Below are 15713 nucleotides of genomic sequence, written 5' to 3' on the forward strand. Positions count from 1 at the left end.
ACAGATGCAGGCTCCAAAAGCCAATTGAAACTTTTTATTTACATTAAGCTACATCAATGGGTGAATCAACCAGCATTTAAAATTTTTACCTTTTCTTTTAAACATGAAACACAAAACATTCAAGCAACGAGAAGCAAAACCCAGACATAAATTGACAGACATGGACAGCTTGGTGCACCAAGGACAGACAACAGACACAGAGGGGAAAAACTAGATGGTGTCCCACCGAAGGGACCCAGATTCCAATAGGAGCCAGCAGAGAGGTAGGATTTCCCCTTTCCCACCACCTCCACAGTGACCATCCACTCGAGTAGAGTTGATATGGACAATGGATTGTCTCAATTCCTGGACTAGTCCATCAATGTGTTGAGACCAAATTCCTGTAAGATACTGAGATATATTACGGGATATCTGAGCAGCACGACTGACATTCACAAATGGTATGGAAGTGAAACACAGTCCTGAATATTTCCACTCACAACCCAATTACATTAACTCCATCGAGCTGTGCATGGGCGTTGAGATGTCCTTGGGGGTAGGGGGTAGGAAAAATGAAACGAATGCTGTAGCTGATGTGTCCTGACTGGTCCCAGCTGAAAGTCCTTGAGACCAGGAATCCAAGTAGGCACACTCTGTACAATTCTCAAGACAAAAGTTTAGAATCGAGATGTCTTTTTGTCTGATTCTCCTGAATAAATTTTTCAGTTGATCTACCTCTCTCAAATCTGATCAGTATGACTCTGTGAGGTTTCCAGAGCCTAATCACACTTCTTAAAAGCACAAAGACAAAATCTTTCTCCCAAAATACTGTGTTCCTTTTATCTCCTTTTCTTTTCTTTTTTTCTTTCGAGACCTTTTCTCCCTCCGACATACTTTCTCTTTGCTCTGCAAGGACCCTCTGACCTGTCCTAACGGCTGTAACGACTTCCCACACAAAGAAAAAAATAAACTAAATTACCAGCCTTGCCCACAAAGGATCCATAACTTTCGGTTTCTTCACAGTGGCTCTCCACCTAGGCCCATATCTTTCTTCCTCTAATTCCTCCTCCTCCGACTCTGACAACTCTTGCTCAGAGTCACTGCCAGTCAGTTCTAAGGCTTCTAATTCTTTTAATGGATACAAAGTATCCTCTCCGGATGACTTATACTTCGTCCTTGGGGCATACCTATTTTTTCCTCCAGCGGCTTTCTTCCGCCTTTTGTATCTCTTTCACTTTTGTTTTAGTAACCTTTTCCTTTTTGCGCGCTCCTAATTTCTCACTCCGCTCCGTTTCTGACATGCTCTCTTCCAAAAAGGAGCATGCCTCTCGAAGCTTACCTTTTAATTTACCTTCTTGCAGTTCTGAATCCTCTTCAGCACACTGAAGGGTCCCCACGGCACCGGTGATGTTGGTTTCCGGGTTTCGGCACCACTTGTCGCGCGCCCAACGTCTCGCCAGTAAGAACGACTCGAGGCAACAGGATTCTTCTGCGAACAAGCCTTTACTGAACAGCTCTCTTGAACAGGGACAGGGGACCATGAACAGCAAAGTCGCTCGCCTTATATGCACAACAGTATGCTAATAATCTCTCAGGGATTGGTGGGTATGGGTCACCCCACTATCACCCGACTGTCATCCCACTATCACCCCACTACTTGTCCTCCAGGGATTGGCGGAGAACGAATCACCTCACCAGCAAGGTACCGCCCCCTCATTAGCATATTACCGGCCAACTGACACCAAGTGCAAAACCCGCGCATGCTCAATACTATTGTTCACCACAGGAGGGCACCAGATCATACAGCTGCCCTGACGAGGGCACAAGCCTGCGCATACGGGGTAAGTTGTTTACACCCTACATCTGTAGGTTCCTGTTAATTGATTTTGTGGGTCTTCTTATGGTCTCCTTAACCCTTGTGGCTCCCCCCATCCTTCCTGTCCATCATCTACGTGATTCTCACAAGCTCAGCCTAACACTGAGCTGTGATCTCTACATCTGCTTCCGTCCTTTGCTGGGTGAGACCTCACTGATTACAGCTGTGCTGGGCTCCTTCTGCCAGTACAGGAGAATATCATTCACAAGCCAACAATAATAGAAGGGTGGGATCCTCTAAAGACATGGGTCTCAAGCTGGGCCAGTCACTGGTTGGCTAATCCCTCTAATGCCATTCCATCTTTACATCGTGTAGGCAGGACAAATTGTCTAAGCTTCCTTACTCCAGGTCTAAGGTTTTGTGGCTGGGTTGGTGTTCTAATCCCTTCACTGGAAGACTTACCTGGTTATAGCAAGAGGCTGTTTCAGGTTTGACAACCCCTACTGCTAGGAATCTTAGCTAAGATCAGTGTGAAAAAATCCTGAGATGTTCTAATGCCCTTAATTTCTAGCTCATCCCAGAAATTTCCTTGTTCCCCGACCCCATTCCAGCTGTCTAGTTCCCCTGCACACTCCTCCTCCTCTTCCCCTGCAAAGATCCCAGAGCTCTTCCTTCTCTCTGGACTTCATACCCCCACACATTTCCACCACACTCACCTCAACCTCCATTGTTCCTAAATCCACAGTGGCACCCCCACAGCTACCCGCAATGCAGCAGGGAGGCAGGGAGACCTTGGTCAGCCTGAGAACTCAATTAGAAGACACTGGGGTCCACATGAAATGATGTTGAGGTACAGATGTTATGCAACCATGAAACCAATTGTTCCAGGACACCATTTTTACTTTTAAAATGGTCACTAGAATTATAAAATAACTCCTTTGTAACAGTCAGCTGAAAGTCTCTATACCACTAGAAATACAGTTTAGTGTCTGCTTATATTTTATCACAACAGCTCACTTCTATCCTGTTGGACCCAAGGCAGCCATACAGACTATACAAATGAGAGAAAACCACTATGTTCCTATAAAACTTTATTACTAGATACTGAAAATTGAGACAATTTTTACACACCAGAATGTACAATTTGCTATTTTACATGAAATGTAAACATTTAATCTAAAATCACATTAAATATAAAAATACTTTACACTCACACATGGAGTCACATTGACGACTTAGGCAGTGATCCACACTTTGGGAACAGAGTGTCCCTGACACGCTGGAGGAATGGAGTTTCTTCCTCCTCTTTGCCCTCCTCTTGTTCCTTCCCTTTCTCTCCCTCTTCTCCCTCCTGCCCCTCAGACACACAGGCCATGGAGCTGACAGTCATCGAGACATTTCCAGACTTAAGCTGGAAGTATGGAAGGAGAGTCCCAGAGAAGGAAGCCTCGTGGAAGGAGAAAATGTGGGACTTGTCACTCATGTTATAGAAGGAGATGTTCCTTTCATCATAGTCCACAAACACCCCCACACTCTGCGGAGCTTGCCTGATGGATAAGGAATCCCTCCCAGAGTCAACATAGGCCCAATACCCACTACTAGACTGCCCCACTGTCCAAAACCCCTTCTCTGGGCTCTCAAAATAAAAGCCTTTCCTCTCCACACCTTCCCTACAGACCCCCAGAATCCATTTGCTGCCTTCTCTGTTTGTCAGCTTCACCTCCCAGTAATATCTTCCAGACGAGATGCCGTTGGTGCCTAGCACACTGAAGAGGTCATCCAAGCACACAGTGGTGTCTTTCCGGGTCACTCTCATCCTATCCTGGGAGATGACAAGGGTGGGGTGGGCAGAGGCTGGATCCAGAGTGAAAGTCCCTGGAAAGAGAGTTACCAATCATGGGAGGTCCTGTCCAGTACGATGAAAAAGCTACGGCTACCCCTCTCCCATCTCAAAACATCTTAGCATCTTCTAGGGTATTAAGTCCCTCACATGAGAGCCTTGTGACTCAAACCCAGGTCTTGCAAGCAGAGGGAGGGAAGAAATTTTCAATTAGGGTGACAAGATAACAAGGCACTTAAGAAGGAGACTGGTTTAGTAACTGCCACCTCTGCCATCCACACCACTGCAGCCATCGACACCTGGGAGACCACAGAGAAGAGGAGAGACCAGAGCCATGGGAAGCACAGGAGAAGTGTCCCTAAGGGACACAGAGTCACTCACAGGTCTGGAAGTGTTCTTTGCGCCAATCTACAAGAGAAATACAGATCACGTGAGGGGGTTCAGAGATTACCCATTTATCTGGCCAGCAACCGTCATCAGAAACACAGACTTTCTGGGCTTCTGAAATAGGGGTTGTGGGGACAATCTCTCTCTCTCTCTCTCTCTCTCTCTCTCTCTCTCTCTCTCTCACTCTCTCTCTCTCTCACACACACACACAGAGACAGAGAGAGAGAGAGAGAGATACACATAAAAACACATAAACAGAGAGAGAAAGAAAGATGTGAGACACACAAAAACACACATATACACACATAAATGCACACAAAAACAGAGAGACAGACAGATATAAAATACACATATATACTCACACAGAGTGAGTATACACACATACACACACACACACACACACACACACACACACACACATCTGCTGTAGCCCGTCCAAAAAGACTCAAATGGGGGGGGGCTTAACCTCCATTCCTAATAAAGGCAGAGAAGTGTGCCTTGTGCCTTGTCAGGACCCAGACACAACCATCCTGGAAGCTACACATCCTTGAATCAGAACTTTCCAAGAATGGGAGGGAGGAACGTGATGAAGGAGGAGACCTGTGAGTTTGAGAGCAACTACGCTACATGAGGACTTAGAGATAAGACTGAGCTACACAGTAAGACCCTGTCTGAGAAAACAGCATCATGGATAGTGCTCTACAATATTAGCCTGCAAGGCCCACTGTTTGGTCTTACAGAACAACAAGCAAACGAAAGCCCAAGGCCACTTGATGCTCTTTGAGAAGGCATTGCTTCTGTTCCCAGACTCTCATGGACACCCATGACCGTCTGTTCCTGAAGTTCCCGACGCTGACACACAAGCCGGGAGACCAAGGCATACATATACACATGGCACACAAAGACACACACACATTCAAGAAAAACACTCACTCACAGAATAAAAGGACAGACACAGACAGACAGATGGATAGACAGATATCACCTTTTTAAAAAGAAGGAGAGATGATACTTCTGAGCAGTGCTAACTTGCATGTCGGGTCCCCTAATACAGTGATAACAGGACATTGAGTGGGATTTCAAGCTGCTCACATATGCGTCAGCAAGACCCTAACCATCCTGGAGGCAGTGGATGCCAGAATCCAGGGACCACAATACCAAGCACCACTCGGGGATGGAAGGTGTGATTTGTGTGTGTGTGACAGAGAGGGGGGAGGAGAAGGAGAGGGGGGGAGAGGGAGGGAGGGAGGGAGGGACAGAGGGGAGGAGAGAGAGAGAGAGAGAGAGAGAGAGAGAGAGAGAGAGGTAGAAAGACAACAGATAGACAGAGAGACAAAGACAGAATAGCAAGACCGAGGTGGGAGGAAGGAGGGGGAGGGTGTGAGAAATAAGTGGAAGAGAGGGAGAGAGGAGAAGGGAAAGATGTACAGAGAAGGGGTATGAGAAAGAGGCTGAGAAGTAAGGGGAGAGAAGGAAAGGGAAGGGTAGATGGAGACAGAGAGAGATTGTGAGAGAGAGAGAGACACAGAAAGAGAGAAGAGACAGAGACAGAGAGACAGAGACAGACAGAGACAGAGACAGAGACAGAAGCAGAGATGTAGGTAACACCAGGAGATCAGAGGACAACAAAGAAAGGGAACTCATAACTGAGACAAAGACGCAGGAACCCCAACATTAAGGAGGACAATAAAACAGACTATCTTACAGAGACCACGTTCCCAAACCTCCTGGACTGACGTGGAATCTTCTGAAAGCAGCACTTCTGATCCACAAGGACATCATGGCCTCCTCCACAGTCTCTGCCTGCAGCTGAACTCCCCACTAACCCTGCACCTACAAGATGTCCACTGATCCAGACGGCAGCAGACGGGGCCATGCTGACGCTGACAATGACTTACCATGCCAGGTGCCCCAGAATGTATCCTGTGGATCTAAAGAGGAATTCCTGCACTCTTCTATGGAGGCTCCTTCAGTGACAGGGACAGGAGAACACTTAGATCATCCTGGGGCAGCAGGGATGGGAACTGAGAGAGAAGAGGAGGATGACAGAAGCTGAAGAAAGAGAGGTCAGGGGAAAGATGTCAGAGCTGTGCACACTCCTGCTGAGGAGATGAACAAATGTCTTGTCACATACAGAGAGAGTGCCAATGACAGACCAAAGGGAAGATTCCACTCAGGTACAGCTTGTGGGAACAAAGAATCAAGGAGCTCAATTAGTTCCTTATGGAAACACCAGCTATGGAGGAGGAAATGCAATCCTTAAGGGGAAAAAACCCTTCCACCAATAGCCATTAAATGCCTACACACTTACTTAGGGGAGGACATGATCAGCAGACCTTCCCCTGGCCACCACAGTCATAACTCATGCAGAGGGCAACTGAGAATTTGGCAGCTAATGGTGCTGGTACCGAGGTTAAGCATGACTTCCATAAGCTGTGATCTCTACACTCAGGACAACATATGCACAAAGGTACAAGGGGAGAGACAGACAGACAGACACACACATACACACAGAGAGAGAGACAGACAGACAGACACACAGACAGAGAGAGAATGGAAGAAAAAAGGAATCTTTGGAAGAGGTTTTGCTCCTCTCTCCTAATGGACCCTGTCCTGTGCAGGTCTCCTTGGAGTAGTCACAGCCTCTGACAGCTCAAGAGGATGACAACTACTTCCTGTTATGTCAGCTGGACACAAGGTAGGATGATCTGGGGAAAAGGAACCTGAATAGGGAAAGTGCTTCCATAGCACTGGCCGGGAGGCAAAACTGTGGGACCTTGTCTTGACTGCTGATTGATATGGGAGAACCCAGCCCATGGGGGCACTGTCATCACTTAGCAGGTAGTTTTAGGATTTGGGAGAAAAGAAACTGAGCAAGCCACAGGAAGCAATCCGCTGAGCAGCACTCCTCCATGGCTCCTGCCTCAGCTCCTGCCTCCAGGTTCCTGCCTGTTGGGTTCCTGCCTTGATTTGCTGTGTTGATAGACTGGAGTGAGAGTCAAGTAAACTCTTTCCTCCTTGAGGAAATGCTCTGGTCTTGGTGTTTTATTATAGCAGGAGAACCCCTAACTAGGACCCAAGCTCAGCCCAGAGGGAGCATTCAATAGTAGCCACATACCTGCATACAGCTTCGCCTTCCTCCAGGCTGTAAATGAACACACTCTGGTGAGAACCCATTCACAATACCCCACTCAGAGAGTCTGTGAAACCTTCCTCCATCCATTCTAAAATGAGTCTATGCCTAGGAACAGAGAGAACCCTGAGAACCTGACTCCTGAGAGACGCAGGGGCAACAGAGTGTTGTGGAAAATTCCCAGAAACACAGATCAGAAAGATGTCATTGTGGGCTAAGATCTCCCACTGAACCCTGTTCTGTATGGCTTTTTAAATTTTGTTTTTTTGAAATGTGTTTATCTTACATATATGATTGCTCTATGTGCATGTACACCTGCACACCAGAAGAGGACATCCAATCATATTACAGATGGTTGTGAGCCACCATGTGGTTGCTGGGAATTGAACTCAGGACCTCAGGATGTACACACAGTGCTCTTAACCTTTGAGCTATCTCTGCAGCCCTTCTGTGTGGCTTTCAGCTGTAAAATAGCTACATCTAATTCAAAAAGAAAAACAATGATAGGCGTAGTTATCACATTACTATTCTAAACTTATTCAGTGTTACTGTTAAGCAAAATATTGCAATACAAGTAAATATCATAGAGAGGAAAGTAAAGTTATTCCATAATCATCAGAAAACATTACTACATCAGCTCTTTTTTAAAAGAGCTATTTGGAAGTGTGTTGAAGAATAGAATGTGTACTAGTGTGGATATGAAATGAATTTTTGGAGAAATTCCCAGTGTTCCTTGGGTAAAACATCTTTAAAGCCAGGTACAGCTATACCAGAGCACCAACATTCCAATCTCCTTCCTGTTGAGGACAGACACTCAAGTCTCAGCCCATCACCTTCATCAACACCTTCAGGAGCGTTTGTCAGTGTTCAAAACTAGAGTCATGTGAGAGCAGGGAGCCTCAACTGAGAGATGGTTCCAATAGACTGGCTGTGGGAAAGCAGTGAGGTGTTTTCTTGATTGATTGATTGATGATTGATTGATGATTGATTGATTTACATACAAGGAGCCTGCCACTGTGGGCAGTGCCACATCTATACAGGTGATCCTGTACTGGGCCAGCAAGATACTTGAAGAAGCCATTTTGAACAAGCAAGGAAGCAGCCTTGCCCTGTGGTCTCTGCTTCAGTTCCTGATCCAGGTCCCTGTGCTAGGTCCTGAGTTGAGTCTGAGACAAGGTTTTCCCCAATAGCAAACTATGATTCGAAAACGTGTATGACAAATATAACATCCCCTCTCCAAATTACCTTAGTGTATTACAGCAATAGACACCTAACTGAGATACATTCTTTAAAGACATCTCACTGCTGCTGTTTGCTTCAGACAGAAGCTGTGTGAGGTGCAGACAGAGGTCTAGAGCTACTGAAACCTGAGGCACCAATATATTTGTCAGGAGTTGGTTGAATTAAGACCCAGGGACCAGGACAAATCAAAGAGTCACACATTTTCTAGCTCTGGGCAGAGATCAGGTGTCTAAATACCAGGCTTCCACCTCCCAGAACCTTCCACTTCTGTCCTCAGGAGGGAACCCATTCTGCCTAGAATTAAGGAGAGGGCACTCAGGAATGATGGGACACTGGGACAGTCACTCACCGCGATTGTAGGCGGCTTTCCTCCAATCTGAAAAGCAACACACAGGAGTCAAGAAAACTGCTGGGCTTGAGAGGGCACAAGACGGCTCAGGAGGAAAACAAGACTCACCAAGCTCCTCCCTGAGTGCACCTGTAAGACAGTGAGGAGAGGGGGTCTGTACACTTGGGAGGAAGAAACGAAACACAGTTTGGGTGCCTGACACTCTGGACTGCAGACACCTGAACCAAAGGACTACAGCCCTTCACCCTGGGGATGTTAGGCCACCTATCCTGATCCCACAACACCAGGCCCTCCTGGGGACTCTGAATCTGTCTGTTACAGCTGTGGTGACTCACTAGTAGACAGCAGAGCATCCTCCTTTGTCGTCTGTAACTCATCCTTCTCACACTGAAAATTCCTCCGTTTCTGCTGCACCTTCAGCCTTCCAGAATGTTCCCTTCTGAGAAGATAGATTGTCCCCAAGACTAGAAGTCCCATCATGGTCAGGATCACAACAAAAGCTGTCTTCCAGGGAGAGGCCTGAGGGAAGAAGGGCTCTGGGGCCCAGGCAGAGAGCCAGTGATTAGTGAAGCTGAAGAAAGACAGACCAGCACCTTCCAGGAAGACCATACACTTCCCAGTCCCTGTACAAGTGAGGGACAGCTCTCACCTGGGATGACAATGGCCATGGCTTTCTCCTGACCCAAGACGGGATTGAAGGTGGAGCAGGTCACATTCCTCACAGAGCTGTCTCTCACCACCAGCGAGGTCTCTGTGCTGAACAGTCCTTCAGCATCTTCACGGAGGATCTCTGAGGATGCTGGGAGATCCTCTCCTCTGGAGTCTCTCCAGTGCACCTGGGGCTTCGGGTACCACCCTGAAGCCATGCACACAACACACACTCCACCATCTTCTGGACCTTTGATGTACACTTCAGGGACAGAGCCGATCGCTGCAGGACAGATGTGAACACACAAGAAGCCATTTTAGGTCGAGGGACCCTGGAAGCAATTCTGTGACTCACAGGATCCGTTCACAGGGCAGATGGGAATTGAAGAGGAAAGGCTTTCCTGGATTAGGCCTAGGCTGGTCCCCTGTTGCCTGACAGAGGGAAGATAAGAGAGCCCAATGGGCAGAACAGAACAAAGGAGTAGGAGGCAGTGCTGACGCTAAGGTCCTGTTCCCCAGATGGTTCGTGATCAATCAGTAAAGGAAGCCATGGGCCAATTTCTGAGTCAGAAGGTAGAGGCAGGAATTCTGGATCCCTAGAGGTAGGAGAGAGACACAGGGAAGAGGAGGGAGTTCACCATGATTTGAGGTGAGAACCAGGCAAACAGGTGACATCTCAAACAGGAGTAGCCACACTGGCCGCTCTTCCACGTGGGTGGTCAGGGGAGTTTAGCAACCAAAGAATGGGGCAGTTGGGAGAGACAGATAAGAAAAACTAGTAAGGTGAAGATATTCCTGGCAGAAGAGAGTAGTGTCCAGTAATTGTGCCAGAAGACAGGTTAAATGAATGGACTGTGTGTGTCTGTGTGGGTTTTGTCCCAGGACTGAAGGGAGACTGGGTGGGACCTGGTAGAAGAGTCCTCTTCCTGGAGCAAAGGTGGGTAGAGTGGAATAAGAGGAAAGGGATCTTCACACCACACACGGCCTCTCTTTCATCCACACAAGATCCTGAGGAAACTGAAGGATGTTGAACACAGGAGCCCTGAGATGGAAACTGGTGCCCCATCTGTCCACTCTCCACACACCTGTGACCCTCATGGCAGGCTCACACCCAGCTCTCCTCTCCAGGGAAGTCAGACCCTGAGCTTCCTTCCTTCCTCTCCTCAACCACTCACCTTTAGCATTGACCATCACTTGTCACTGACAACTCCCTCAGCCACTCTGATTTTCCTGCCGACACCTCGAAAATATGCATTTCAACCGCTGGTCTATTCATAACACTGACATAATCCCTAATTCACAGAAGTAGACACAGCACATTTTAGGAAAGGTCACATATACAATATGGGTGGAATTTATCTATGGCAAGTTTACTGCGTGTTTCTGACCCCAAAATGTGAAATTAAAAATAAGTAGAGATTAAAATGAGAGACCAAAGCATCCATGTGAGTCCAGCAAGTCAGAGCAAGCTCAAGGACAGTCTGGCAAACATGAGAACTTCTCTCAATGCATAAAAGAAAGGAAGGGCTGGGTGATGTGATCTGTGTTTCCTCCCACACATAGGTCACCCAAGGTTTTTAGAACATGGATCAGTTAACCCACCTGCCACCTTAAGTTCCAAGATGGCCTCTTCATAGAGCACTCCCTGTTTGAAGTGGCAGACGTATATCCCACTATCTGACATCTGGACATTCTGGATCCTCACAGCAGCCTTGCCTTCATGGAACTGGTCCTTCACCAATGAGGTGCGCTGTGAATACCCAGGCAACTGCCCTTCCTTCTGCTCCTCTTGGTCCCGATAGACAAAGACTGCTTGGGAGAATCTGGTGCGGAACCACCTCAGCTCCTCCATGTTCTCCATACTCATGAGTGGAAACACGGAGCAGGGAAGTATGGCTTCCCCACCCAGTGTGGCGACAATGGGGTCTGAGGGACCAAAGACCAGGAAATCCTCTGTGGACACAGATATAAGAGTGAGAGGCTGGAGGGACACAGGGCAGTGCACAGAACACACTCTGAAGGAGAATATCATGACAGGAGAACACGAGGGGTAGATTGTTCTAGGCACTGTGCATCAGGCATCCATGAGTAACTTAACCAATGTAGGAATGGACAAGTTACCTTTGGACACAGCAGTGCCCTCCATAAATGATGCAAAAAAAAACTCTGCTACCTATGTCCCTGGCCCCAGACCCTTCCATGAAGGAATCCCTTCTGGATTCTTTCTCCAGCTTGCATGTACTTCCTCACCAGGCAGCTGAATCTTCACTGAGAATTCTAATGTCAGTGTGTTGGGGTAGGTTCAAAATCATAAACCTATAAAGATCTCTACCAATGCTCACACCATATAGGTGTGAAACAGGGGTACTGAGTGGTCTCAAACAAGACCCAGGAAAGTTCCAATAACCAATGCTAAATTCCATTATCAGCCAATTTCTTCATCAACTGAATAAAGAAAATATTAAAATAGAGAACCGAGGATGAAGAGATGACTGAAAAACTAAGATCCCAGAGATTCCTGCAGAGGACACAGGTTCAAATCCCAGCCCAAACAGGGGGGGTTCATGACACTCAGTGTCACTCTTCTGGATTCTGGGGGCATCATATATGTTACATGGACACGCATTCTGGGGTGATTTCTCTGAACGAGCCACCTACACTCCAGGTGCCCCAGTGACTTCCTGGTACAGAAGAAAGATTGAGTGCCTCTCCCTGGGGCCTTGGCCGTGTAAACCTCAAGGACTTTGTCACAGGGACTGTGGCCCCACAAGCTCCTTGTCACTGCGCACTGCTCCACTTGTGTCTAGCACACTGCTGCCACTAGAGAATCCAGGACACAGGAGTGTCTCTCCCAACCCCAAAAGCCTAACCTGCTTTGCATGGACCTGCAAAGAATCTGGCCTGGACTCTCCCAACTCAGCCTCCTCCGGGCCCTCAATGCTCTCTTGTTGGGTTGTCTCTGCACCAAGGTCTCACCCCAGGCCATGGGTTCCCCCTAACTCAGTCCTCCTCTTCACCCAGCTCCCGTGGCACATCCTGAGCCACTGTAGGGAGACATTCCTAACTCACGGAAAGGGCAAAATGCTTGGACAGGTTTGTGACTCCTGCACATCTGAGCTGCAGAGCTCTGACACATCCTAGCCACTGTTTACCAAGAGAGAGTAGACTCATCTGTGTCACCCAGGACCAACAGGCCAACAGGCAGGATCCTGGAAGAGCACAGAGGGCTTGCAACAATTTTCCATGTCCGCTGAGCTGAAGAGAGAAACCAGAGTGGTAGATAAACACCCTGGGGCAGGTAGCAGAAGGCAAAATCAAGCCAGATGTTGGACCCTCATCAGAGACTGCATTGCTGAGGGTGCAAATCATCCACAGGACTGACTTATCTGTGCACACAGGGTGAAGGCTCCCCACAAGCCAACACTGACAAATGGCCCGACCTGGGCTGCTCTCAGCCCTGCAGAAGACTGGGCAGCTGGGGACGTCAAGTCATCTGAGAGGAAGCTATTACTTTATTCCCCACCCAGTCCCAGCTCTAGAGCAACCAAGCTCTACACAGAAATATAGGCTCTTCCTGTCCCACGGCCTTGGGGAGAGCCCAGTATAGACACCATGACTCCAACTCCCCCTTAGCCACATACTGCCTGTGACCCCAACACATGGAGCCTGGCCCAGCCCCATCCTCAGGAATACCTTGGACCCTGTATTCTATGGCTCCACACCTGTGACCAGCCCCTTACGGGCAGCGTCAGAGACACACAGATCTCTGAGAAGGCTGACATGGCCATCACAAAAGCCTTGTTCTGGATCTTGGTTGTGGAGTTTGTCTACACTTCTGTTCCAGCCCAGCCTGAGCCATGGTTCCTGAAATGGCTTTACATGACAGGTGCCATACACACATGTCCCACAACACAGGTTTATCCTCATAGTCTCTGTTGGTAAAGACCAAGCTGGGTGTACACAGGGTTTTAAAGAACAAGAACTTCATTAAAGAACAGCTTCTTCCCAAACCACCTGCTGCTTGGAAGGAGAAGGGGTGGGGAGGGAGCCTAAGGGAGAAGGGAAACAGAGGCTCTCTGAGCTGTCTCCATGCTCACCCACCAGGAAGGTGACCTGCTGGGACTCACTCCACCTAACCTTCTCTCTGCTTCTTCTGCAGGCCCCAGTTGTCTTCAATGCCCACCTACCTGCTTCTCTTGGCTCCCGGCTTTGAAAGGCCGTGACTTCATCAGGAACAGCTCAGGCCAAAGGCGACACAGCAGACCCCAAATCTTCCTCTCACACCTCAGCCCTGCTCCAAGAGGCTCTTCCCAAAGTCAGCGGTGGGTTTCCACACCTCCAGAATCATGGTTTCTAGAGCAGCAGCACAAGAGTACAGCATTACCCAAGTTGTCACCGCCACTCCTGAGACAATGACAAAGGTGACAATGAGGACGACCACAAGAGACTCACACACGGGCCAGGCCACAATAACGACGATGATGACGACGACGATGATGAGTTGTTGATTAACAGAGGGACGGAGAGACAAACAGGCAGAGGGGCTGACCAAAAAAACCACGGCAATGGTCACGCCTATTCAGGAAGCGCCCTTTGAGCCAACAGAGCGATTACAGTTTCAGCCACTGAAAGCGAAAGTTCCAGCAGTGTGAACAGGGTGTGTGTTCCTTCTGGACGTGGTGTTCTAAGGGGAAGAGGTGAAGGTTCACCTCACCACCCCAACCGCAATCCCACCCTGGCCACTTCCCACGCTGTCCAATGGAAAGACTCCTAAGACCCCCATGTATGGAAATTGTAAAAGATGACAGAAAGGAGACAACAGATCTTTACTGGATCCGTTTTCAGCATCAGGAGCGGCTCACATCTGCACACCGCAGACTTATGTCAACTCCTGTCACAGCTCCAAACCCACATGGTGTCATGAGCCCAGGTCTAGCTCCAGTAACCACTGAGGTGAGGGGCAGGTGGTCTGTCTTCCTTAAACATGTAGTTCCTACCACAATCCCTGCCTCATCTGCAGCCCAGCCCAACCCCAGCTCCTAACATCACAGACTCAGCAGAAACCTGCGAGGGACCTTGGACTCCAGGGGCCTGGCTATAAACAAACCTTATCACCTTCTCAGGCCCCAGCCCATGTCTCCCAAAGGGGAGGACCAGTTAAGGCAGTCACCAGGAGCTGACAGAGAGACTTAGTGGACACTGAGGAAACCAGGACAGGATGCCCATTGTGTCTTCTCTCAGGGCATCACAGTCACAGGCAGCTGCATCGACAGTAAGTGCTAATAAAGAAGGCAGAGATGACTGCTCTTATAGTCACATGATCCTGCCTCTGTACACTAACCCTAACATAACCCATCCTAAGGGTCCTATCCATAGCCATAACCTGGACCTGAACCCTAAGTGTTCTAACCGAAACCCTACCAACACTAACACCAGCACCATAACCCTAAAACTGACCATAACCCTCCCCTAACCCTAACACTAACCCTAGCAATGCTACCTCTATCCATAGCCATAGATTCTATAAGGTAGAGGCTAGACCATCAGGAACTCAAGGTCATCCTTAGCTACATAGTGAGTTCAAAGTCAGCCTGAGCTTTGTGAACCCTGTCTCACACCCTGGAGTCTGCACGACACAGCACACGTCTTTACACCAGCAGTGGTGGAGTGCATGAATCACTGTCTCTTTTAGTCCAGTCTGGGCTACTCATCCAGTTCCAGGACACCTCTGTAGTGGGCTCCTCACTCAAAAAGGAAAAAAGGAAAAAGAAAGAAGGAATGAGAGATAGAGGGAGGAAGAGAGGGAGGAAGGGAGGTCTGAAGGAAGGGAAACATCACCAGCAAAACCAGGGGTGACATCACAATTAAGTAGATAGAAAGCATTAGCTACCAAGCCTGACATCCTGAGTTGGATTGTAGACCCACATGAGGGTAAGAACAGACCTGACCGCCATCCTGTGACCTCCGTGAGTGAGTCAAGGCAGGGCATTCTGGTTCCCACTTGACTGTACTCACACAAATGCCCACACTATACACACAAGAGTAAATGAAGAATCTTCTTCAAAGATTCATTTCTGTTCAGTGTGGGTGGCTGTTTTTGCCTGCATGTGCTTATGGGCATCTCATGTGTGCCTGGGGCTCAGGATCAGTAGGGGGCATTAGAGCAGGTGAAATGGAGCTACGGGTGTTTGTGCACAGTTGTATGGGTTCTGGGAACTGAACCCACGTCCTCTGCATGAGCAGCAAGCACTCTTATCCACTGAGCCCACTCTCCAGTCCCATGAAGAATTTTTTTCATTGGGACCAGTAAAAGGCTTTT

General features: G+C 48.3%; 1 protein-coding gene across 1 annotated transcript; it reads right to left on the reverse strand.

Annotated features, from left to right (window-relative positions):
• Positions 1-2869: 2869 nt before the first annotated feature.
• Positions 2870-11749, reverse strand: LOC116887250 (butyrophilin subfamily 1 member A1-like). Its single transcript, XM_032888817.1, has 8 exons — positions 10997-11749; positions 9396-9677; positions 9082-9282; positions 8855-8875; positions 8747-8773; positions 7141-7167; positions 4017-4043; positions 2870-3670 (listed from the first exon to the last, which is right to left on the reverse strand). Exons 1-8 carry the CDS (start codon positions 11424-11426, stop codon positions 3018-3020), a joined length of 1668 nt encoding a protein of 555 aa, XP_032744708.1. The 5' UTR covers positions 11427-11749; the 3' UTR covers positions 2870-3017.
• Between the last annotated feature and the right edge of the window lie 3964 nt (positions 11750-15713).

This window comes from Rattus rattus, chromosome 18 (assembly GCF_011064425.1).
Source record: "Rattus rattus isolate New Zealand chromosome 18, Rrattus_CSIRO_v1, whole genome shotgun sequence".
NCBI lineage: Eukaryota > Metazoa > Chordata > Mammalia > Rodentia > Muridae > Rattus > Rattus rattus.

Coding starts and splice junctions, on each gene's coding strand:
- LOC116887250 (XM_032888817.1), bottom strand. CDS start 11,426: ATGATATTCTCCTTCAGAGTGTGTTCTGTGCACTGCCCTGTGTCCCTC. Junction 9,678..10,996: donor CTTGGAACTTAAGGTGGCAG/GTGGGTTAACTG, acceptor TCTGTCCTGCAG/CGATCGGCTCTGTCCCTGAA. Junction 8,774..8,854: donor TGCACTCAGGGAGGAGCTTG/GTGAGTCTTGTT, acceptor GTTGCTTTTCAG/ATTGGAGGAAAGCCGCCTAC.